The sequence below is a fragment of the Polypterus senegalus genome, chromosome 2 (assembly GCF_016835505.1).
Source record: "Polypterus senegalus isolate Bchr_013 chromosome 2, ASM1683550v1, whole genome shotgun sequence".
NCBI lineage: Eukaryota > Metazoa > Chordata > Cladistia > Polypteriformes > Polypteridae > Polypterus > Polypterus senegalus.
The window spans coordinates 70,079,938-70,105,394 of NC_053155.1; the positions used below are offsets into that span (position 1 = coordinate 70,079,938).

Sequence of the window (25,457 nt, forward strand, 5' to 3'; positions counted from 1 at the left end):
AGTTTATTAAATAGAAAGTCCTTAGACATCTAACAAGTTAAGATGCCTTACATGATTTTAGCAAACTGAAATACATTTGGGCAGCTGCACCTAATAAATGAAGACATATCATACTCTCAAATAGGCTTGCTGCTGGCTTAGGAAATCATATTAAAAAGATTTACATCTGTTATTAGTAGGGGTGACTTAAGTTAAGGTGATTTCTGTGTAGGAAAGAAAAAAATAAAGAGAACACTTTCTTTTTTTAAAACCACCTTCCTAAAATGCTTTACAAGTAAACCATTGTAAAAAAAAAAAAAAAAAAATTTGTGAGATACTTTCACTTCTCATTTTTGTTAACACTCACCCCTCTCACGTCTGAAACATTCAATTTCAATGAGTGGAAGAGCTTAAGAGCCTCTCTGCAAATAACTCTGCTGTTGTCTGTAGCCTGTTCCAGGTTGACCGTCCTAAAAATTTTAAAAAGAGGACACCAATTAGAATACATGGACAAGGCCTGTCTGAAATGAATGTCCACCTGTTGTCCATACAAGTTCACTCATCTCAAAAACATTCAATTATTAAGGCATAAGCTGACTGAATCTCCACAAAAAACACCAACCAACAGGCTAATTGTCCTCATCATATTGTGTCTTTGATTAAGTACAGGTACAGTGAAATCAAAGGCTGCTGTTTTTTCTGTGTGTATAAGCATTTAACTTAATCCTAAAAAGATAAATGCAAACTAAAAGTGCAGAACATCACTTTTAATTTGAATAGAAATATATTTTTTAAGTTACCCCAGGAAAGGCAATGTGTGAATAGTAAGTATTACTATGACCTGTTCCAGGGCTTGAGCTTGGGTCCTTGCGGCTGTGGGGATGCAGTGCTAAAGATACACCAGTCAGAGGACACGTACACAAAAGTTTGGTCTGTTGTACCACAACGCTACAATTAATGCTACCACACAGTACACTACTGAAGGGCCTGTTTCCTGTTTTAGTACAGTTGCCACAGTAAACGCAACCTGAAAGATTTTCCTATTCTCAGAGAAAGATTTACATCACAATTTGTTTTTTATTAAAGTCATTGCTAACTCTGTATTTATCTATCTGCCACAGCAGCCCCAGCTCAATCAATTTTCCATATTAAATCCATTAAATTATTCAGCCCCCTCTTAACTAAGGTTGTACCATAGCACAGCCATTAGAGCTGTTCCCCCCCAAAGCTCCAAGGGATCAGATCTCAGTCTAGTAATTGTAAGGAGTTTGTATGTTCTTTTCTTCAACATTTCAAAGACATACATATAGACTAACTATCAGCACCAAATTTGCCCAGTGTAGGTGTGTGTGTGTGGCACCCTGTCTGAAGTTGGATCCCAGCCTTGCACCTAATGTTGACTTTGGCCATCTCCAACTGTAAAACGTGGTTAAACAATTTAAAAAATGAATGGAGCAGTAATTCAAAGAACTTCAGAAATGCTATGTACCTTGGGAAGGTGTTATTTTAAATACCCTCTCAATGTAGCATGCATGCAATTGTGCAAAAAGAAAGATGTTTTAAACTGATAAATATACTGTGCACAGAAATTAAAAACGTTACACATGTATATACATTTTTCAGAACACATTGTTTCTGCTTGTTTCACAAACTCAAAAAATCGGTAAAGCAGCTTAACTTGCAGGAGCCTAAGAAACTGACCTAAGTTGCACCTAAACAGAAACAATGCAAGAATTTGCACCAATACATACAGAAGATGTATGCATTTTCTTCATAAAACCACTTTTTCCTTGCAAATTTCACCTTGTAAGACTGTCACATATGCCATGTCCTCCAAATTTCGCTGGCTCCAAAGGGGCACCAGGTTTTCGCACCATGACCTTTAGAGTAAGCCTTCTTCCCCTCACTCCAGCTGCTTCAAGCCGTCTCTGAATTTCATCTGAAAGGTCCAACAAGAAACCTTCGGCTTCCAAAGCCTAAAACACAGACAATTTTAACCGTTACAGGCAAAATCAAATGGAATTATAATTAGATATTTAGTCACTGTATATGTTGCAACTACATAGTTCACATGATTACCATGGTATGGTTGTGAAATTTTAAAATATCCTAACTGTCACTGCATTTATTAGGTGCATGTGGAACCAATGATCAGGTAAGAACTGAAAAGAACAAGCCATATCATAAAGTTATGGTCAATCTGACTTTTCCATCTCCTTCTGCTGTTAAATGTTGTGGTGGCAACAGGTTGAGCAGGGTTGACCAGTCTTTCCTCTGAAACAATCGGCCAACCCCTAGTCACCCGAGTGACATAATCCCTCAAAGATATCCTACTTCTTGTCACTAGAACTACTCTTATCTGGACACAGCCTTCCCTTAAAAGGTTGTCCAATTTCACTCCATATCACAATGAGTAAGCCCTGCAACTCTGTGGAGGCAAATTATTTCAATGATTTTAAACAGCAAAGTAATTGTTTTGGTTACTATACATAACTCATGATCCTAGGTAAGAATGGTGAAATATATATGGTCTGAGCTACTGCTTAACCATCTTTGTCAAGAATAATGCTCAAATAACTGCTGCTACAAAGAGTCATTTTTAAATATTAGTCCCCGATTACCCTTAAACATGAACATAGTCTCAAGGTACTCAAACGCCTCCCTCTATGAAACTGTTCCTCAGCTACACCGAACAAGCTACTCTCTTTTAGAAGAGAACTATGAGCTTAAATTTAAAGGCTTTGATTCTCCAGTGCTTTCAGTAGGTGATTGATAGATGAGGCCAAAGAACATCATCATCCATAAACACCAAAGATGTAAATGTCTGGATCCTAGGCTGGATAATCTCAGAGTCTCAAGTGCATTTTGATGTCCTGACTACAGGAACTACAAAAGAAAGGAAGAGAGGACTCAAAGTCAAGAATGTGAATGTGTCATAAAACTTTAAAATCTTGTACTTGACATGTAAATATATTTATGGAAATCTAGTGTTGGATCAGAACTAAAATTTTAACTTCAGTATCAATACCAGCTGTTGGTGGAGCTTCTGGTTTTGAGTCCTCTGGGCTTTCAGAACTTGCTTTTCAGCAAATAATGGATAACTACAAATGACCCATCTTACTCCAGCTTCTCTGGTGCGCCACAAAACTGCACACTGCACTACATATCACATCCCTCTTGATAACATATAGCGTGCGTTGAAGCACTAGGGCAATGGCGGTGTGACCCCCGTGAAATCTTGTTTGCATCGAAGCAGTGATCTCTCAAGAAGTCCTAACTGTGTCAAAGCAATGTGGCAAGGGGAGTGGGTTCCCCATGAAATGTTGATCACGTCAAAAGAATGGGGGTGAGGGTCTTCCATGAAGTCTCAATTGTGTCAAAGCAAGTAGCTTAATAAAGACACAAATGTACTCCATGATATAAATAGAAAATTGTCTCTGAGTAAGACAGAGGCCACATGACTTCTTACCAATATTTAGTGGTCAGTACATTGTGTAGGTGCAGATGCCACTCATGCAAGTAGGATAGTGGAATTAGGATGAAGATTGTAGTTGTAGGAAGGTGCTTGTATTGAAAGGGGTTTAGGAGATATGGAAGAAAATTGTTACAGAAAGCAATCACAGAACCTAAATCAATGCTATCAATAATGTACATCTCTGGCTCATCAGGAACACCCCTGAATATGGGTCAATGGCCTGCAAATGTGGCATTTATTATGAAATTTACCATTTACTGTCTGCCAACCCTAATGGTGTGTGGACTTGAATCAGCCTCGACAGACCTTATGTGCTTCAGTTGTAAGTTCAACTTCTCCCCTGGGCAACTTCATCATTAGATTTACATATGAAGAAACATGGGCTGCAATGCAATCAAGATAGCATTGGAAAATGTCAGTGGGGAGCATCATGCCACATCACTTAATTTGCCAATATTGCCAGCTATGGGGTTTGTTCTTATATTGGAATAACTGCTTGAGGTGCACCTGTTTCCTTGTCACAGATTGCATTTTTATTTTGATTTTCTTGTTCGCAATATTTATAAACATATACACTACAATACACAGACTTTACTTGTTAACTTGGCCTTGCTGTTCTGTGCTTGAGCCACCTGTTTGTTAGAGGTGGACTATCGTCTACCGCCTCTGCATTACAGGTGGTGTTCCAGGCAGGTTCCTATCAATCTTCTTCAGATTTGGGGATATTCTTTATTTCAAGTACTGAAATTATTAATCATGAATAAACATTTCCCAAGATAATTCTAAAATTTTTACAAACTGTTCTTGTATAACACATCTTTTATATCTGATTGCATTGCTGTTGTGAATACTAATAAAAAATGCTTCCTTTTATTCTGCTAACAACCAGTTCCTTTCCACAAATCAAATCTTGATTTTAATGTGATATGTGTTAGACAGATTCAGTTTACCTGTGTAAACCTGATTCCATAGTTTATTTCAGCCGACACAGATTTTCTCTGTCTGTCTGTCTTCACCGGCCTATCATCCAGGCCTCGGCAGAAACGGTAGAGCGTTTGACCCGTTTTCGGTCCAAACTCTTTCTGCAGCTTTGCCATTGACAGCTGTTGTAAGTCACCACATGTCCTCACGCCCATGATGCCAAGTTTGTAACCCATTGTCTTCCCAACTCCTTTACATAAACATAAAACAATAATTTCATAATTTTCACTTAGTGCTCAGAGACCAAATAAAAGGTAAATTTCATGCTTCCGAAAATTTTTATAGTCAATGTCTCTTTGCTGTAAATCTCATAACATCAAGACATTAAAATAAAATAATGCTATACTGTCTGTGTTGGACTGTCATGCTTATCAAGGCTGCTTCCTATCATGCCTAGTGCTGCTGGGATAGGCCCTGTCCCCCCACAAATCTGAAATGGATTGAACAGCTTGGAAAATCTTATAATACTGTATATTTTGGCGTGCATGCTTCATAAAGAAAAACTACCATGTTAGCCTTTGACTATCACTTTATAAAATCACAATATGTAATGTTAAAAAATGTGTAAATACTTTTGATCACTTGTTCGTCTCATTTTTATTAATCGAACCCTTTCTCAGAAATGTGTTTGGAGTGCTTTGTCTGAAAAGTACAGTACTGAGTAAAGGATTCAGGCCAACCAAGAGATTTTTTTTTTTAAGATTGCTCATGAAAACACTATAAAGAATGAGAATAAATACAAATAAGCATTAATACAATAAAGTAACTAGAATATCTTTAATATGTGCAGGTTCTTTCAAGGGTCCACTACAAAACTCTTCGGATTCAAGTTAAACAGATAGTGTTTAGCTGAAACACGTGGGCTAGTCGTGCAGTCAACCAAACAAATGGGTGTGTTGTACGCTCATCATAAATAATGGGGTACCCTCAAGGAAAGTTTTGGAAATGGCAGAACTAGCACACTTTGTCAGATTTTAAGTTACAGTTTTGTGGCATTCAGGCTTCCAAAAAGAAATCTGTAGGCACTAAATGAAGTAGAAGACCCATCACATTTCTGCATCTAATGAAAAGTATTTAATGATTGCTTCTTTAACAGACAGAAAGAAATCCAGCAAAGTGTTTAACCAGCATCAGACAGAATGTGTCAGAATGCACTTTGTGCACTTAGGCCTTCAAAGAAACGGTCTTGCAGCTAACAAACTATTGCCAAATTTTCCTCTGGGGACAAATAAAGCAAGTCCGTCCATTCCATCTATCCATCTGCCTGTCCGTCCTCTCGCTTTCTCTTTTTATCCTTGTAGAAAGGCAATAAGCAGATAAGATTACGGTAAATTAAAAGACCATACAAAATTAAGTGACAGCCAGTGGCAGAGAGTCCTATTGAGCAAGGAGCTCACAATTAAAAATTTGTATTAACAAAGATCCCTATATATAAGAAGAAGAGCTGCCAGGAGGTACTGTACATTAATGCACGTCTGCAGTTTTGTGTGAAGCATAACAGCAGTTCTGTTATGGTCTTTGGAAACATTCAAATCAGCTGTATGGAGGGTCTGGTCAAAACAGAAGAAATAATTACTGTTAAGAATGGAGTATTTTTGTTAACAGAACAAAAATATCAAAGGGACTTCAAGATATTGTATAACTTTGAATTTGAATGGTATTCTACAAACAGTATATCAGGAAATATAATGCAAGTATATTGTGTATGTTAAATACTGTATGTCAAACACAAAAAAATATTTTCACACAGCAAAGCTTTATTCACTTAGTGCTTTGAAAAAAAGAACAGTCCTGAAAATGTTACTGACTATGAAATTACCTCTTTGAAATGGTCTTTTCCAACAATATATGTCAAATTAACTCCTTTTGGTGGATAAGTGGTTGCACAATAATTTTAGATGTGTGCACAACTCACAATCTCAGTATTAGTCTGAATATATTAATAAGGGTTAAGAGACGTTGCCTGTTTCATTACTATACTTGCCTTCTTTTTCTATCATACATATATTCACCAATACATTTAGAACTTTAACTAATAAAAGCAGCAAAACTGCCTTTCTGAATTAAAGTGGTCCAGTATGTAAAGGTGTTCATGAAAGTAAAGTGTCTGATATGTATCAGACAAAAATGTTTATGTTTGAATGGAAAAGTCCTCAAGCCAAATAAAAAATAAAGCAAAAATCAGTATTCCTGAAGGAAGCTGTTTCCTAAGCCACAAATACGACTGTATTAAGGTTGAAGAACAGCCCCAGTCTCTGATAATGTCACTTTATCAATTAAATCCTACTCTACTAGGCTTTACTGTGATAAACTGTGCAATAAAGAATGAGTCAGGATAAGCAGTCACCAGTTCCAGAAAACAGAAATGTTTGCACTTCCTTAAAAGAGCAGTGCTGAAGACTCCAATTAACACGACTACTTGATCAATTGGCATCCTGCAAATAACATGACAAATGAGAAGCAGAAAAAATAAAACTACTAATGATAGTAAATTAGATTGCTAAAAATGGAACTTCCAAACTCTACCAAACAGACAATGAAGAGTTTTAAGTCTTGCAAGCAGAAAGGCTCCTGTCGTGATCAAAAGAGAGTGAAAATGAGATACGCTGGAATGGATTCATTTGCAGGGAGAAAAATAAAGGTGAATTCTTCGTTTTGATAGTGAGATTAGCTTGCCTGTGAAAATTCACATAAAATAATCAACTTTTGCTTTTGTATTGACACAGATGTGAGTTTTCAGTCTGAGTTGTAACACTCCTTTCTACATGTGTCATATTTTAGCATGTATCTGATAAGTAGGCACTGGTTGCAATGCCAGAAAATGAATTATTGTCCATCAATCACACTGTAGTTCATGTAGCACAAACTTTGATACAAACAAAGATAATAAACATGCTGTAATTTGTGAATGCAAAACCAATACAAACATGACAGCAATTAGAAGAAAACTACAATCAACATGTTAGTCACCTTTAAACTGCCAAAGGGTAAAATAATGAGCAGAATTAGGTAAGATGTTAAACTTAAAGTAGCTGCCAATTTCTAGATTGTTTCTTTTGAACAAAAAACGTAAAGCCTCAGAGACCCCCAGGGTTTACCTCTGGTTATACTCATGAATTTAATATGTGGACGCACCTATGGACCTACCAATAAATTCTCCAATTTGCTTAATTCAGTTTACCAAGTTTGTGGGCTAACTATTCTGGCTGCACTAAGCACAAGGCAGGAAACAGCCGTGAACAGAACACCAGCCCATCACAAGGCCCGCTCACGCTCACACACACACACGCTCACACACACACACACACACACACACAAAGGGTCATATTTGTTCAGAGAATCCCAAGAAATTTCTTTGCAGTTGTGGGAAGAAAACATGTTATATGGGAGATGCAGTCTCATAATGTAATGCTGCTACCATATCTCACACTAAATAAAAATTTGAAAGAGTAAATCAGAAATAACTGCATTTTGACTACTGTATATTACATTGATTTGAATATTCTTACAAAATTTATGGTATTCCAGATGAGACTCCGTATTACCTGGCAGACTGGTGACCAGCTGATCTCTGATGAAGTCGTCGACTTCTTCTAGCTTTAAGTAGCACTGCCCATCTGGCTTGGCTTTGCGGGTTGCCATTCTGGCCAGCAGAATGTTGGAAGCTAATTGGAAAAAAAGTAAACGTAAATCAAAGCTCAAATACCTCAAATAATTGACACAGTATATTAATACGTATGACTTTCAATGATGTATAAGCCTAGGGAATGATAATGCAAAAATTTGACATAAGAGAGGCAATGACATGAGACTGTCAATGCTTATAAGAAAGATAAAAGATCATGAGACCTTTATTTTATTCAGTTGAGTTTTAACAGTACGACATAACCACCAACATTTATGTAAATACGTCAGATTAGTAGTCGTACTGTCATACATACAGAGTATAGTGAAATTCTTACTTGCATGTCTGAACAACATTGCAACATGTCCTCACTCTCTGGCACCCTGATAAACAAGGATTCTTATAACTCAGGATCTATGAAAATCCTGTAACTGTTGGTTTATGTTTCAACTGAATTGTTAATAACTAAATATTTAGCAGAAATAAAATAGCCAAACAAACCAACTACAATGATATCAGTAAATGTGCAGGAAAAGCTTATTGTAGGAGAAACTAGTTCATGCAGCAAAAGCTTGATGAAAAGAGTGCCAACAGGTAAATACAAAGGAAATGCTTGCATAAAATAAAACAAATATCAGTTGACATTCTATAAAATTATAGGTAGCACTGTTATGAATAGTTCATTGCACCTCACCCTGCGTACCTCACTTTAATGTCACAAAATAAGTGTTAAAAAGTACATACGAGGTTTTACTTGCAAACGTATAGAGGCTACTCCAGCTACGTTCATTGAAGTGTGGGGGATTTATTTGGTCTTTCTGTGTAAACCTCTAATCTTACTGTCACCAGCTTATGAAACTCATTCAAAATGTGACAACCTCAAATGAAAGTCTTAATCTTCAGATTGTATGTCTCCTTCCCTCCACTTCACGTATGATGCTATTGATTCTGCCATAGAAGACGTTATTTTCTGTTTTCAAAGTGATTCCATTGTTTAGGTTGTTTTTTTGCACACTACAGAAAAAAGTAATACAGTTTTGGACAGCTCTATACACACTGTGGAGATGCTTGCATCACATGTTTTAAGGCAGGTTCTACTTAGTAGTGAATCACAGCTCATAATTGGTGAGACAGGCATGTTATAGTTAGATGTAATTTGTCTGAGTCATTGTTCTTGAAGCATTCCCTTCCACCTGCAATATACAGAATATTAATGTGCTGTAATATGGCAGATGAAGCAGAGATCTTGACGATTTTTAAAAAGAATTTAAATGAGATATACAGACACCTTAGCTATTAGTTAACCAAATAAACTTTATGGACTAAATGGTTTCTCATTTGGCAAATTTATTAAGTTTCCTATAGGCTTTAAATTATTATTCTGCAGATTTGTGCCCATGCAACTTATAATTTGCTCCATCCTGCAAACGGAAAAAAAATGTCAGCTGACTTTCACTGAAACATTCAATATTATTTCAATCCAAATGTACATACAGTAAGCAATACTGAAGTCTAACACATAAAAAGTTGATGTACTCATATCCAAAACATTTTAGACTAGAGAAAACGGAGTGCATCCAAATCCAATACGTCCAACAAGTCACGTGAACATCTAATATGTAAATTCCTGTGATTGGTATGCTCAAGGAAACATACCCATCCCAACTGAGGCCGTGCACTTTGTTTTCTCCTTGATCTCGGCACGTACAGCATTTGCAATGCAGTCTGGGGTAAGTCCTAGGTCAGTCAGAATATCTGTCACATCTAGGAGGGCTTCATCACAGCTCACAGCTTCAATCTCATGGGTGTAACTGTAAAGACAAAATGGATATTGATACCTCAGTTTAAAAATGACTAGCAGTTAATAATTGAATTATTATTGGAAACTTTGACTGATTTTGTTGGTTTTACACTTTAACCATAAATATCTGCTACCAAGTCAATAGGTCCTTAAAAATAACATCAAAGACTGGAACAATATTTTGAGCATTGCTATGATTTTATGAACTAAAATAATTAGGGAAAGAGATTTAATTTTTGTAAGCTTAATGAAAAGGGTCAAGAGAAAAAAGACTGGAATTGGAACTTTAATTACAAGTAAGAAATACAAGCAATGATGAAAAGAATAGTGTTTGGCAAATTGTGTAGAATATTACATTATAAATTACCAACAGCAGCCCTTGTGACTCCCACCTGGATTAAATGCAGGAAAGTGATATTTTGCATTTGTAACAAGAAGCATATTTATTTTAATGATTTTACAGGTTGCTTTATATTTTTCTGTACAGTACACATAATTTTTTGAAGGTTACAAGTAAATAAAATAGAGAAGGATTATGTTATCACTAAGTTCAGTTGGTAAAAGAGAGGCCTCAACACAACCCTCTTAATGTGAAAAGTAAAGTTAAATTTCTCAAGAATGTTTTCTATACCAAAAATGAACTGTCATTTAGTTTTATCCATTCATTGTCCAGATCATTTCTAATGAGGCCAGTAGCCCCTGATTAGCAACTAAAAAACAAACTACTTTTACTGCCAAAACATTTTTTATAGAAGATAAAGTAGAAACAAAATTTTAAAAGATTACCTATTTCAATGAATGTCTCTCTTTTGAGTCTCATTTCCAATTCCACTCTAATTATTTCAGTTTATTAAAAATGTTTTTTCCAAAAAGCTGATATGGAGTAGGCAGGCTGACTCTACAGTAATGATGTCAAACTGAGGATATGTTTCATTCATCCAGAAGGAAATGTTTTACAGTGGCAGAGAAGATAGAAGCATACTGTTCTCATTATTTGATTGGCACGATGTCTGAGCTTTGACTATACACTTAAAGTCAGAAGTTCACATACATTTAGGGTGAATTCTTTAAAACTCACTTCCTAACCTCTCCACAGACCTTGTGCTAACAAACTATAAATTTGACATATCGTTTAAGACATTGCTTTGTGCACGGCAAAAATGATTTTTTCCAACAATGTTACATTTTTATTGACCATATCACAATCCCAGCGGGTCACAAGTTTACCTACACTTTGTTAATATTTGGTAGCATTACCTTTAAATTGTTTAGCAAATGTTTTGGGTCACCTTCCACAAGATTCTTACAATAAGCTGCTGGAATTTTGGTCCATTCCTCCAAACAGAGTAGGTTTGTAGGCCTCCTTGCTCGCACACGCTTTTTCAGTTCTGCCCACAAATTTTCAGTCGGAATGAGGTCAGGGCTTTGTGATGGCCACTTCAATACCTTGTCCTTGTTGTCATTAAGTCATTTGCCACAATTTTGGAGGTATGCTTGGAGTCATTGTCCATTTGGAAGACCCATTTGCAACTGAGTTTTGGCTTCATCTATCTTGAGATGTTGCTGCAGTAAATCTACCTAATTTTTCTGTCCTCATTATGCCATCTATTTTGTGAAATGCACCAGTTCCGCCTGCAGCAAAGATGATGCTCCCACCCCCATGCTTGTTGGTTGGGATGGTGTTCTTTGACTTGCAAGCCTCACCCTTTTTTCTCCAAATACGATGGTCATTGTGGCCAAAAAGATAGATCTTGGATTTATCAGATCAGAGGACATTTCTCCTGAAGGTAAGATCTTTGTCCCCATGTGTCACTGTAAACTGCAGCTTAATTTTTTTTGGTGGCTTTGGCGCAGTGTTTTTTCCTTGTTGAGCAACCTTTCCGGTTGTGTCAATATATGACTCGTTTTACTGTGGATAAAGATGCTTGTCTACCTGTTTCCTCCAGTATCTTCACAAGGTCCTTTGCTGATGTTCTGGGATTGATTTGCACTTTTTGTGCCAAATTACTTCTCTAGGAGACAGAATGCATCTCCGTCCTGAGCACTATGACAGCTGTGTGGTCCAATGGTGTTTATACTTGGGTATTATTGTTTATACAGATGGATGTGGAACCTTCAGGCGTTTGGAAGTTGTTCCCAAGGGTGAAACAGATTTGTGGAGGTCCACAATATTTTTTATGAGGCCTTGGCTGATTTCTTTTGATTTTCCCATTATGTCAAGCAAAGAGGCAGTGAGTTTGGTGGCAGGTCTTAACATAAAGCCACATGTTGTTTCCACTTAGGCTAACTGGCTATCAGAAGCTAATTGTCTAATTGCCTAAAGGCTTGACATCATTTTCTAGAATTTTCCAGGCTGATTAAAGGCACAGTTAACAAAGTGTATGTAAACCTGTGACCCACTGGAATTGTGATATAGTCAATAAAAAAATGAAACACTGTGTCTCTGAACATTGTTGGAAAAAATTACTTTTGCCCTGCACAAAGTAGATGTCTTAAACGATATGCCAAATTTAGAGTTTGTTAGTATAAAATTTGTGGAAAAGTTATAAAGTGAGTTTAAAGAAATCACCCTAAGTATATGTAAACTTCTGACTTCAACTGTATATATATATATATATATATATATATATATATATATATATATATATATATATATATATATTCAAAGAGAGCAGCATTTTACTGAAACAAAAGTAAGCCAGTAAGGAGAGTTATTATTACCTTGCTAAAGTTTCATACATGGCCAGTGCCACTTCTTTGTAGGCATTAAAATCATATGGGACAGACTGAAGGCTAGGACACAGCTTCTTGGCTTGGCCAAAAAACATGCCATTCTTAATGCCTGCTTGCCTGTTAAAATATAAATAAAATAAAATATTAACAATAGTTGTAATTATGTTCATTATTATGCAGTTATAAACACACATATAAACATACAAATGTGACAGCCATGAATCTTTTAGGATACATTTGCACAGCTGGATATTGCAGCATGTGCACATTTTTATTTTTCCAAGTTTCCTTATTTTAGACTGCCAACTCCCGCCACATACATTGAATTAAAGTGAGGTCCAGGCGTTGTACCATGATGTAAACAAATCAACACAAAAGCCAAGACTGTCTTGAAAATAAATGCAGAAAGGTTCTGTAGGTTAATCTTTCAATAGTACATCTATAAATATCAAATTGAAAACGTTTGCAATTTAACTTTTCAACATGCATACTGTTAGAGCTTCTATGACAGTATAGACGGATATAACTTAGTGTTTTAAACAGTAATATTGATGCTGGCGACACATGGTTGTTCAAATGCAAGTACTAGAGAGTTTATCAATAGGCACTAGGTATGGCTGCTAAGATCAGGGACAAAGGGGGGTATTTTTAAAAGTTCTCTCTTTAATAAAGGTAAACATTTAGACATTTAGCAGTATGACCGTAATCATTCTTGAAGATGCAAGTTAAAACTTATTTTGAGCTAAACCTGAAACTAACAATTGGAAGTGCACTATATAGAATATTCTGGGTGTGTGTATTTAGAAATAAGATATAGAGGACAATGCATGAAAGTGGATATTTCCCAGCAACAGATGAAATACTTAAGGTAGACAATTTATCAAATGAACTGTAAATACTTATCTTAGAATATTATAAAGCAGTAAGAGATTATACTGAAAGAATGATTAAGGCAATGTAAATGTGAATAAATTAATGAAGTTACCATGTGTTTCTATGAAAGGAGGAATAAAAAAAAAAGAATAATTTTGAACTTCAGATACACCTTTTAATTTTCTATTAAAGAAGCCCTTTAAAATTCTTTAATTTTTCAAAGTAAGAACATTCACAACTTTATGTAAAGAAAGTTGTACTTTACTTTTGATAACTTAGGAAGTTATTTACAATCACAACTTCCAACTCTTTAGTGCTGAATTTTATTTCAAAACTGTGATGGACTGGTGCCCTGCCTTAGGTTGTTCTGCCTTGTGCCCTATGCTTCCTGGGAGAAACTCCAGCTTCCCTGCTCATGATAAAGCGTGTTTAGAAGATGAACTGGTGGATAGATGGATGAGACAACTCTGATGTTGGTATTGCATATTAATTTGCATTCAAATTAAAAACTGCTCACTATCATATATTTGCCCAAATGAATACAATTCTGCATGAAAAAATGCATATCTTCTCATGAAAAGACAATGTTATATTCCTACTGTAAATACAGGACAGCATCTAGTTGTTACATTGGAAGCACATGCTTAGTACTGTCAGGCTATTATTTCAGAGAGCAATAACTGTAGCACCCAAATGCCTTCACAAATAAATTCATATTATAACAGTACAAGAAATAGATATAACATGTCTTCACTTGTATAGTTGCTATGGGCCTCTACATACTTATGTGCCACTGCATAGCAGAACAACTTGGTTTGGAAGATAACTTTGGAGACTGTTCCTTCAATTTAAAGTGTGTTTCCACATACCAATGACTTCCAATGCCAAGAAATCAGGCCCAGCTCACAAAACAATAAAAAACAAAACCAAATGGAATATATCGTATCTGGTCCCTTCTTATGCTAACATTTCTTATAAAATGCTCTTTGAATGCTTAGGAGAGCTCAGTTGAAAGTGTATGTGATCTTTCTGGACTCTTTTGCTATATTAAAATTATTTAAAAAAAGGTTACGCTTTGCAGGTCAAGATTCAGTTTCTACTCTTGTTCTTCTGTGACAGACAGTTTGGTGCTATTTCATTCCACATCACTTCGGCCATATTCGTTTTAAATAAAAACAAAACAAGGAAAGCATCATGATCTCTGCTGATTTTTAGGACAAGGTGTGACACAGACATACAGAAAAGAAGCACTGGAGTAAAACAAAGCAGTCAAAAGACTCTGCTTAAAGAGATCTGTGCAAAATCAACTTCAGTTTCAGCTAACTACACCATCACAAAACGATCTACAAAGCTGGGCAGTTTTTGAGAGTCTTCTCGCAGGCTATGACATGCCAATGTGTACGTCTCTCATATATAGAATGTTAACATTTAGAAACACACTGTACAGAATGCAATGTCACTTTTCTTTCTTATCACCTACCTATTATATTGTACTCGTAGCCAACGGAATAATATTAAATGCAAAGGAAAAAGTATTATTAAGGAAATTATCTTTTTAGTAATGACAATTACTAAGCCAGACTTTTCCAGTTTTATCAGTTAAATTGGATTTCAACTTGTCTAAAAAGGAGCAAAGTAGTCTACACATTCTTGTTAAATTAAGCATATTTTACATCTAAAAACAAGTCATCATCTAAGACTAAAATTAATTTTTACTTTAACTTAATTTGATTTGATAAAATATTTACACAAATTGTATAAGGTAAGTCTTCTTTAAGGACAATATTTAAGAAAGGCACAGTTTCTGTATCCATAGCTGCTATTTAGGAGACATTCTGTATGGATGGTTACACAGCAGAAGTCACACTGCCACTGGTGTGGCAACTGATGGAGGTTCATGGATATCCAAATGACACAGTTGTCAGGGGAAACTTGAATTGCCTTCCCTGCAACATCAAGTCATTCTGCCATGGAAGGAAACTGGTCGAGGTCAATTCCTCTCAACAGTAGAGCGAGTACATTTTACTGTTTCTGTGATACAATCTTTATCATAATAGTGAAAGGATTACAGGGTCACCAGCTGCTCTCAAAGGTAGGCTGTACACAGCACTGAAGCTTGAAGCATTATTAAAGTAAAAGAAGCCTAGTTAAACTTTACTAAGCAGGGTATAAAATATAATGTACTAGCCAGAGGTGGCCGCAAAGGTGCCTGAAAGGAATCTTCAAACCTAAACTTAATAGCACTTAAAACATATCAGGTGAATATAAAGTAAATATGTGGCAGAGAATGACCTTTTATGTTTTATATATTTATATATAAAAAGAAAAGTGAGTTTATGGTTCATGGTGATGTATTCCAGCCTTATCTGGATCAATAGTAGATGTTTCCCTGAATATGTTTCACTTAATGCTAATTCTTCTGGTGTTGGTTTCAAATTTTGTAATGGGTTTTGTTTTTATATAACAATGTTAAAATAATTTTACATCAATTCTGGTGCCACCTTAGTTTCTCTTTGGCTTTACTTTTTTTGGGTGTGTTGCTGTAGCCAGATAGCACAGCATGTGATACCATGTGTGCGATGGGACAAAAGGTCAGTGCTGACATGTTGTCTCTATCTTAAATTGCAGAGGAACTCTCAGATTGTATCTAAACTCTTTGCTTTCCTGATATTGAACTTTACACAGTGTTTCACAGCTTTGATTTATGGCTGACGTGTTGGCTTTAATGACAGATTGTCTGACTTCCTGATTACGATTCCTGCTTTGTTTTTTGGTTAACATTTTTTCCTAATTGCTGTGCTTTTAACTGCTAATAGCACATCGCTAGCAGAACACTACACTTATACTGCAACACAAGCACAGTAAAATAATACACCATTATCAAGAGCGAACAAAATAACTTCATATCCTACCTGGCCTCATAGCTACATGAAGCAATTTCAGCCATAGATAAAGCAGCTAGATCCAGGTCAACTCCATTCAGTCCAGCATCTGGAGTCTCTGAAGCATCACCTTTGCCAGACACTTTTGTTTCATCTGTGGGGGGAAAAATGTAAGTGAAAATTAAGTATACAAAATGAAATGCTATGCTACTGGGAGTTATTCATTCCTGATTTTATATTCTACTGATTTTTATTTTTACTTGGACAGTTCGCACACAACTGATTATCTTCAATGAGTTAAGTCTGAAAGCTGTTTGCAATCCAAAGCCTTATTTCTTCTAAGTACATTCAGTGGTAAATGGGGAAAAGAGCGGAGGCTTGGCTCTTGTTGAGAGCATCTGATGAGCAAAGAAAAACAGAATCTCACCCAAACCCATTCATCCGATCATTTTCTTTTGGCATCTCATTTTTTACTGAATCTGAATATTTGAAAACTACAGGTTTCTATAAAATGCCTTTTCTGGGCTGAGCTACTTTTTTCACTTGAAGACACTTTAGCATGCTGCTTGCTATTCATAATAAATGGCTCATATAAATGAAGAGTTAAGAGTCTTCACTGACCTGTGATAATACCCCTTTCCCCTCACGAGACACATAAATCAACAAGCCCTTTATGACCAACTGCTCACAAATTCAAATAATCTTGGATTTTTCTAGTGACAAATACCTAAGCCATGGAACGAGCTTAATGATATTTACGACCAAAGTACTCGTTTTGTGATAAATATCGTTTATGCCTTTTCTTCATGCCTGCCTAAAATGAGAACCACTCAGGTTTATTGACGTTGTAGTTGGGTTGAAGGGGTCTACAGTAGTTTATAATATTTCAAGGACATTTGGGATTTAAGTGATTGTTGAGTATGGTGGATTCTGAGAAGATACATACGGAAACGTCATGCCGCTATGATTTTGTTATATTTTTCCAGTTGTCAAATATTTTTCTTTTCTCATTATTTTTGTCCTAAGATTTTGAAAGTCATTCTTTTAAGTTTCATTGTTATTTTTGAAGTGTCTTCTTATACCACTAGCAGTTTTAGTTTATTGTTATTTCATGACCCTATCATTTCTATACGGGCACCACTGTCCACCATTTTTGTAGTGTGGCTGCTTTGATGCGTAGGCCAGTTGTTATGGTATGTGTACTGGAGGTTGGCATGTGGTTGGCAATGATTTACTATGTACATATTAAGTATTATATTATGATCATATATATGTCAGAATTAACAAGAAACTATTATCTTTTTTACTTTATGCAGCTGCAAATTTAACATTTTTCTTTTCTTTTAACAAAACTACTTATATTGATATTCTGTAAACAAAGTGTTTCTTATCTGTAGTGGCTCCCCAAAATTACATTGGTCACATCATCAGGGTGATGTCATTTTAACAGGTGCTGTGCATAAAGAGCAAATTTCAAGTTTATCAATATGATCTTTAAAAAAACGTTTGTAAGTTTTTTTCCTTATGATCCTCTGCTTACTGACTTAAAGTCCAGGGATTTTTTGAATGAGTTTTGTTTCATGTATTAGTTGTGTCAAACAATCGTTAATCTTTGTAGTTATGATACCAGCTAGTTTATGGTTCATAATTCCATTTCCTGAGCCATTCTTCTTTGCCTTTGTGACCTGCTTAAATTTCACTCATGCCAGAACAAATGCAGATCAAGCACCACTTCATTCATTATGGAGCAGCTTTTTAATGGTTAGCTTTAAAATGAATATGGAGTCTAAGAGAAAAAAATAGAAATAATTTGCTAATAACTACAGGTAACAGAAGTGTACTTTCAGTCAATTTTGTGCAATCTGTAACTTTTAGTGAATCTCTCTCCTTCTGTCATCCTGCTGGTTATTAATGATAGCATAGTAGATGTATCAACACCATAACTGGATAGTCTGTTCCATCCTCTTAAAACTTTCAGAATAAAACATCCCTGCTATTATTTTTCTCACTGCAGCATTTAATGTGGATAACAAAACTAAAAACAAATCTTGAACCTTTTATACATATAAAAGTTCAGGAATAGGAACAATCAGTTCACCGGTCATTCAACTTTTGGCATTCATAAGTGAAACTATTTTCATTTATTGTTTAAAACCAAAACCTTCTAAGAGGAGAGTGTGAAAGGAAACCTGGAGGAATGAATAAGGACTTGAGACAAACACACAGCACCTTCTCTGAATTGTTGACCCGTTTATGAGGTTAATGCATGGCAAAGTGGTAATTTATTTTGCACTAGGATAGCACAACATAAAAACACTGTATGTGGATTATTCTAAATTAATGTGTTTGAAGTAGAAATAAACTTGGCATAGATAAATCTTTTATTACAACTTGTTACCTCCAAATATCATCTTGTGTAAATATCATAAGACCAGCACCACTCAAGTTTATCATAACATTGCTTGACGTTAATGTAACATTCAGATTAACCATATCCCAAACTATACACATAGGAAAAATGCTACAATGTTAATGACATGTTTGCACGAACAATGCCATTACATTAACTCACCTCCCTTGTTCTTCATGTATCTTCTTTTATAATACTGCATTTCTAATTGGATGTTGGTTCCAGGACGCAAAGCTGTTCTTCCACCCCCTCTGTTGCTGGTGACAGCTATTGGCTTCCCTGGAAATGTTTGAGATATCACACATTAAAACTTGACATAAATAAAGTAAGAGCACTCAAAATTGGAAGCTGGACAAGTGACATGTGGGATTTTGGAGAAAGATACATTAAATGTGAACAGTTATATCTTCTAAAGAGACTTGAGAAGTGGCTATTAGGATAAACAAGAACAGAATTACAAAGGATACAGCACCATAAAATATATTTTAGGGAGACTTTCTGAAGCATCTCATACAGTCTTGGTAGAGAGTATAAACTTTTTTCTACCCTGGGGGGCTGCTGGATTTGGGGGACGACATATCACTTTATTTTAGAGAAAATTCCACTGTGATTTACTATATTACTTATTGAGTGTTTTAAGATTTAGTACAGAGTCAGATACAGCCCCTTCATTAAGTTAATCCTGAATAGAAGGCAAATACATTGTACTGAACAAACAGACACATTTGTACAAAATCACTCATGATAGAGAAATAAAGTTGCCATTTAGCCAGAGTATATGCCTTAGACCTCTGTAGAAAACTATAAGTCTTTTTTAAAAAAAGCCTCAAGCTTGGGGCGAGAATGTACCTTTAATTAAACAATCTGCATTTTATTCAACAATTTTGTATTTTATTTAAAAGGTCAGGTCAGAATTGGGCAGCATGCACTGGTATAGTGTATTGCTGCACACACCACACGGCGAAACAGCTTGGGATACCGGTTGGCAACCCCCCAGTCCGATACGCGTTCCAGTCCCACTGTCCGGAAATGACTATCTGCCTCAGCCAGGTGTTATGTGGGTGTCCCCTTGGCTTGGTCAGAGCCATTCGGGTCCTCAACAATGAGGATCCTGCCAGCCAGATCACACACGGGGAAGAGACACAGTACAGAAGGAGTCCAGTCTTTGTCTCAGGTCACTGGACAGCATCCATGTCTAGCAACCATATAGCAAGACAGGAAGCCCAGGACTCTAAAGACTTGGACCTTCGTCCTTTTGCATAGATATTGGGAGCACCACCCACGCCTTTCCAGCGACCTCATGATAGGAGACATATTAATGCAGTTAAAGATTGATCTATTAGCAACAGAAAGTGTCTGATCATTTACATGAAATTCCTTGGGAACAAAGCAACTACTGTGCATGTTTACTAGAATTCAGAAGTAATGAGTATCTAGAGACCATCCTTATTGTACAAGTATTCATTTTCAAATTACAGAAAGAAAATATCAATGATTTACTATCTACACATTAAGTATTATATTATGATCATATACAAACCGGATTCCAAAAAAGTTGGGACACTAAACAAATTGTGAATAAAAACTGAATGCAATGATGTGGAGATGGCAAATGTCAATATTTTATTTGTAATAGAACGTAGATGACAGATCAAATGTTTAATCCGAGTAAATGTATCATTTTAAAGGAAAAATATGTTGATTCAAAATTTCATGGTGTCAACAAATCCCAAAAAAGTTGGGACAAGTAGCAATAAGAGGCTGGAAAAAGTAAATTTGAGCATAACGAAGAGCTGGAAGACCAATAAACACTAATTAGGTCAATTGGCAACATGATTGGGTATAAAAAGAGCTTCTCAGAGTGGCAGTGTCTCTCAGAAGCCAAGATGGGTAGAGGATCACCAATTCCCACAATGTTGCGCAGAAAGATAGTGGAGCAATATCAGAAAGGTGTTACCCAGCGAAAAATTGCAAAGACTTTGCATCTATCATCATCAACTGTGCATAACATCATCCGAAGATTCAGAGAATCTGGAACAATCTCTGTGCGTAAGGGTCAAGGCCGTAAAACCATACTGGATGACCGTGATCTCCGGGCCCTTAAACGACACTGCACCACAAACAGGAATGCTACTGTAAAGGAAATCACAGAATGGACTCAGGAATACTTCCAGAAACCATTGTCAGTGAACACAATCCACTGTGCCATCCGCCCTTGCCAGCTGAAACTCTACAGTGCAAAGAAGAAGCCATTTCTAAGCAAGATCCACAAGCTCAGGCGTTGTCACTGGGCCAGGGATCATTTAAAATGGTGTGTGGCAAAATGGAAGACTGTTCTGTGGTCAGACGAGTCACGATTCGAAGTTCTTTTGGAAATCTGGGACGCCATGTCATCCGGACCAAAGAGGACAAGGACAACCCAAGTTGTTATCAACGCTCAGTTCAGCCTGCATCTCTGATGGTATGGGGTTGCATGAGTGCGTATGGCATGAGCAGCTTGCATGTCTGGAAAGGCACCATCAATGCAGAAAAATATATTCAGGTTCTAGAACAACATATGCTCCCATCCAGATGTCATCTCTTTCAGGGAAGACCCTGCATTTTTCAACAAGATAATGCCAGACCACATTCTGCATCAATCACAACATCATGGCTGCGTAGGAGAAGGATCCGGGTACTGAAATGGCCAGTCTGCAGTCCAGATCTTTCACCTATAGAGAACATTTGGCGCATCATAAAGAGGAAGGTGCGACAAAGAAGGCCCAAGACGATTAAACAGTTAGAGGCCTGTATTAGACAAGAATGGGAGAGCATTCCTATTTCTAAACTTGAGAAACTGGTCTCCTCGGTCCCCAGACGCCTGTTGAGTGTTGGAAAAAGAAGGGGAGATGCCACACAGTGGTGAAAATGGCCTTGTCCAACTTTTTTGTTGACACCATGAAATTCTGAATCAACATATTTTCCCTTTAAAATGATACATTTTCTCAGTTTAAACTTTTGTTCCTTGATTTATGTTCTATTCTGAATAAAATATTAGAAGTTGGCACCTCCACATCATTGCATTCAGTTTTTATTCACGATTTGTATAGTGTCCCAACTTTTTTGGAATCCGGTTTGTATATGTCAGGATTAACAAGAAACTATTATCTTTTTTAGTTTATGTAGCTGTAAATTTAACATTTTTCTTTTCTTTTAATAAAACTACTTATATTGATATTCTTTAAACAAAGTGTTTATCTGTAGGGGCTCCCCAAAATTGCAATGGTTCCTTATTAATTCAAAGGCAATAACATGTTTTAAATATTAAAAGCATGGTTTAATTCTAAAAACTGGTATGAATCAGTGCTTATTATAATAATGTAAAATATTGCATGCATATTAAAATGTTTGCATATTGTTTACTACAAATCTTGAATCTTTTCCCAGGAAACTTTTTGACTCAATTTAAATGCAATTCAAATGCAATACAAAGGTCTATATGGTTTTTAACAATATTATTGGACTTTTACTGTATAATTTTTTTTAGAGGTACTGTATAGGTATCACCTTAGTTATTTGACAGAAGCCTGTTATATTCCATTAGGCAGGAATTTCTAGCTAATGTCTATTTAAAAGAAAAGTGATGCATTTATATAGAAAAAAAAACACCTTCATAGGTAAAATTGGTAAGATCAAAGAACTGCAGTATCTAATACATTTGCCACTATAATTATTTACCTTTCAAATCAGGCTTATCTCGAATTCCAACAGACACAAAGAAGCAATCCATGTCAACATGCATGATACAGGTCTGATGTTTATGTGGACCTGTCAAAAACAAACAAAAAAGGCCAAAAATTATGTACTGGAAAAAATAATAGAGGAACTTACAAAGGAAATCAAGCATAAATTTACTTTTTTGGGGGAAAGTAACATCTCTGGAGCTACATGTAATGCAACCATCTGTGGTAAAAAGACTTAAAATCATGACTTTTAGTTTGCACTGTTCACATCACTAAATATTTCTTTCTCTGCAGGTTCAAGTAACATTCACTTTTCAGAAATAAAGTTTGCTGTTTCTTACAAATATTGCTATAAATCACTTTGGTATTAGCACATGCCAGAATAGACTAGTGTTTTGTATTATGAACTTAAAATTAAAAAATAAACTATCTGTAAAAGAGTTACACATTTAACTGCAGTCTTCAAAAACTGATTCCAGTAAATATTTACTGAGAATGACAGAGATTAATTGATAATGCACCAATAAGCCTTAAATGTATATAATCTAAAACAACAGATATTTCTATGACTATGAAATGAGTAGGATTCATAGAATTTGTTATGTATGGGCCTACTCTTGCACACCCCAAGCTTAACACACACACACTGAGTCCAGATAAACTCACACTTGAGCACGGCCTCGACATCCTTACACTCCTCAGTACTCCACTCATTGACTCATTAGCTTTAAGCAAACCAGACGGGTGCCCCATGGTGTTCCCTAGACATTTCTGACATCATTATGAATCACTGCTGCCAAGGAGCCTAACTGAGTGCCAATTTCAACTGCGGATGTAGTCGGACCAAAAATAATGACCTCTGTTTTATTCTCATTTAATTGTGAGAAATGTTGTGCAATTAAATAATTAATACCCTAAAAGCATTTCAACAGCTTTTTACAGATAAGATGATGTTAGGACTGACTTTGAGGTATAGCTGCGTATCATTAGCATAACAATGATAAGTGACATCATGTTTTGAAAGATGGTCCTCAGGGGGAGCAGATAAAGTAAAATAAAAAAGGAGCCAAAATAGAACCTTGTGGCACTCCTTGTGTGAGAGGTGCCGGCTGAGAGAAGTTCTCATATGTTAACAGACACAGATGTACCTTTAAGGTAGGACGCAAACCATTTCAATGTTCAGCCTTGGATGCTGACTTCATCCTTCAAGCCATTTGAACAGAACCCCATGGTCCACCATGCCAACTGCAGCACTAACAATCAAGAAAACTAAGATAGCAGTTCAGTACTATTCAGTACTATGAAGTTTTTAAAACCTGATAGAAACACATCACATGCGTTGTTATCCTCCAGATATGAAAGTAGCTGAGAAGAGGAAACATTGAAAGGAAGTAAAATGGCTGTGCACTGTCTGTTTATAAAACTTTGCGGGGATTCAAGCATGAAAATATGCATAATGGAAAAAAAAAGTAAAATGAGTACGCCAAAAAAAAAAAAAAAATCAGATTTATAAAGCTTGGTGTTTGCACATTTCTACACAATTTACCCTTTATAAACCACAATCATTATGTAAATATGCATACATGCCTTGAACACCAGCTATAAACACCCATACAGTATATGAAGCATGCCCATCGACCACAGACATGTATACTTCACTGGTTGATAGTGCAGGCTTATTCCAGATACTTAGAGACCCCAACATCTTCATTCAAGAGTATATGGATGGGCTTCACAAATGAGAGCACAAGATAATGCGTGTGATGATAGCGCTTCTCCGCTGCATCTGGGGGTCAGCAACAATCCCCCATGTAGCACTGCCAAAACTACTTTACTCCAAAATAACTGAATTACAGGTTGAAACAGGCCACTGAAACATGACGTTTGTCAGCCACATCTTGGCATTACACAAAACTTGGACATTAATGAAATGTCACTGCGCACAGTTAATAAAATCAGCTTCACTCTTGTTAGGTGCCCTTATTGCAGTATAAGTGCAGTAAAGTACTGTGATTCCGACACAATGTGACCTGCATTTACCTTAATCACCCGAGATGTGCCGACAAAGTATAGCAATATAAAGCAGAGCAATGTTTATTGAAATAGGCTAGTAGAAGGGAATAATAATATAATATAAATTAAATTACAGAGAATAATAGCCAAGTCTGAGCATAAAGCACTAAATACACTTTCTGATATCCCCAAAGACTAGAAGTCGCATAACGTGACATTGGCTTAAGTTTTTGTTTTGCTACACTTTTATTCATGGGAATGTGAATAAAGAGAGATATTTACCATTTAATGTGTTATGGGATTGTTAACGATATTAGTAGTTTAAATGTTTTGTGCATTCCTTTTCACTTCTGATGCTGCAATCCAGATGTTATTTACTGTATATGCAACCTGAGAGAATTCAGTGCAGTCAGGAGTTTATTCTGCAGGAAAACCTGCCTTTTAAAAGAAAGGTGCCAAGTGAATTACAACTAGAACAATCTGCTTTTACCATCCAGGATGACTTCTATCAGAGCAATAAATGCAAGACTAGTTAATGGGGCAGAGGTGAAGGTGCTTATTTAAGACTGAGGAGGCAACAGGCAACCCATTACATTAGTCCTCCTAATATAATCTTGCTGAACGTGCACTCTGTAAATAATAACTGGATAAATTACAAACGAATGCCCTTTGTCAGTTGAAAGCCTGCATTATAGCTTTTATAGAGACATGGCTTTCTGAGAAAATCAGCAATGCAGAAATTAAAACTGGTGGCTTTGAAGCAACACTGAGAATGACAGCAGCGCCACAGGTAAAGGGCATGGAGTTATTAATGAATAATGGTGTAAATCTGTAACAATCAGAAGACCTGTGTGCTCGGCAGACATTAAGTGTCTCTATGTTTCTGTATGTCAGTTCCATTTGCCTGGGATATCCTCTTAAGGCAAAACCTATCATTAACGGTGAACAATTTGCAGACCCCCT

At 36.2% G+C, this 25,457-nt stretch overlaps 1 protein-coding gene across 2 annotated transcripts in view; it reads right to left on the minus strand.

Moving 5' to 3' along the window:
- Positions 1-25,457, minus strand: part of rev1 (REV1 DNA directed polymerase) — a 242,618-nt gene that overhangs the window by 26,144 nt on the left and 191,017 nt on the right. For both annotated transcript variants that reach the window (XM_039743936.1, XM_039743937.1), the window contains 9 exons: positions 22,477-22,566; positions 18,922-19,038; positions 16,380-16,503; positions 12,583-12,711; positions 9,717-9,871; positions 7,981-8,100; positions 4,405-4,625; positions 1,783-1,955; positions 347-449 (listed from right to left, as the gene is read on the minus strand). In XM_039743936.1, the coding sequence (XP_039599870.1) occupies positions 347-449; positions 1,783-1,955; positions 4,405-4,625; positions 7,981-8,100; positions 9,717-9,871; positions 12,583-12,711; positions 16,380-16,503; positions 18,922-19,038; positions 22,477-22,566 (1,232 nt within the window). The remainder of the gene's footprint in view (positions 1-346; positions 450-1,782; positions 1,956-4,404; positions 4,626-7,980; positions 8,101-9,716; positions 9,872-12,582; positions 12,712-16,379; positions 16,504-18,921; positions 19,039-22,476; positions 22,567-25,457) is intronic.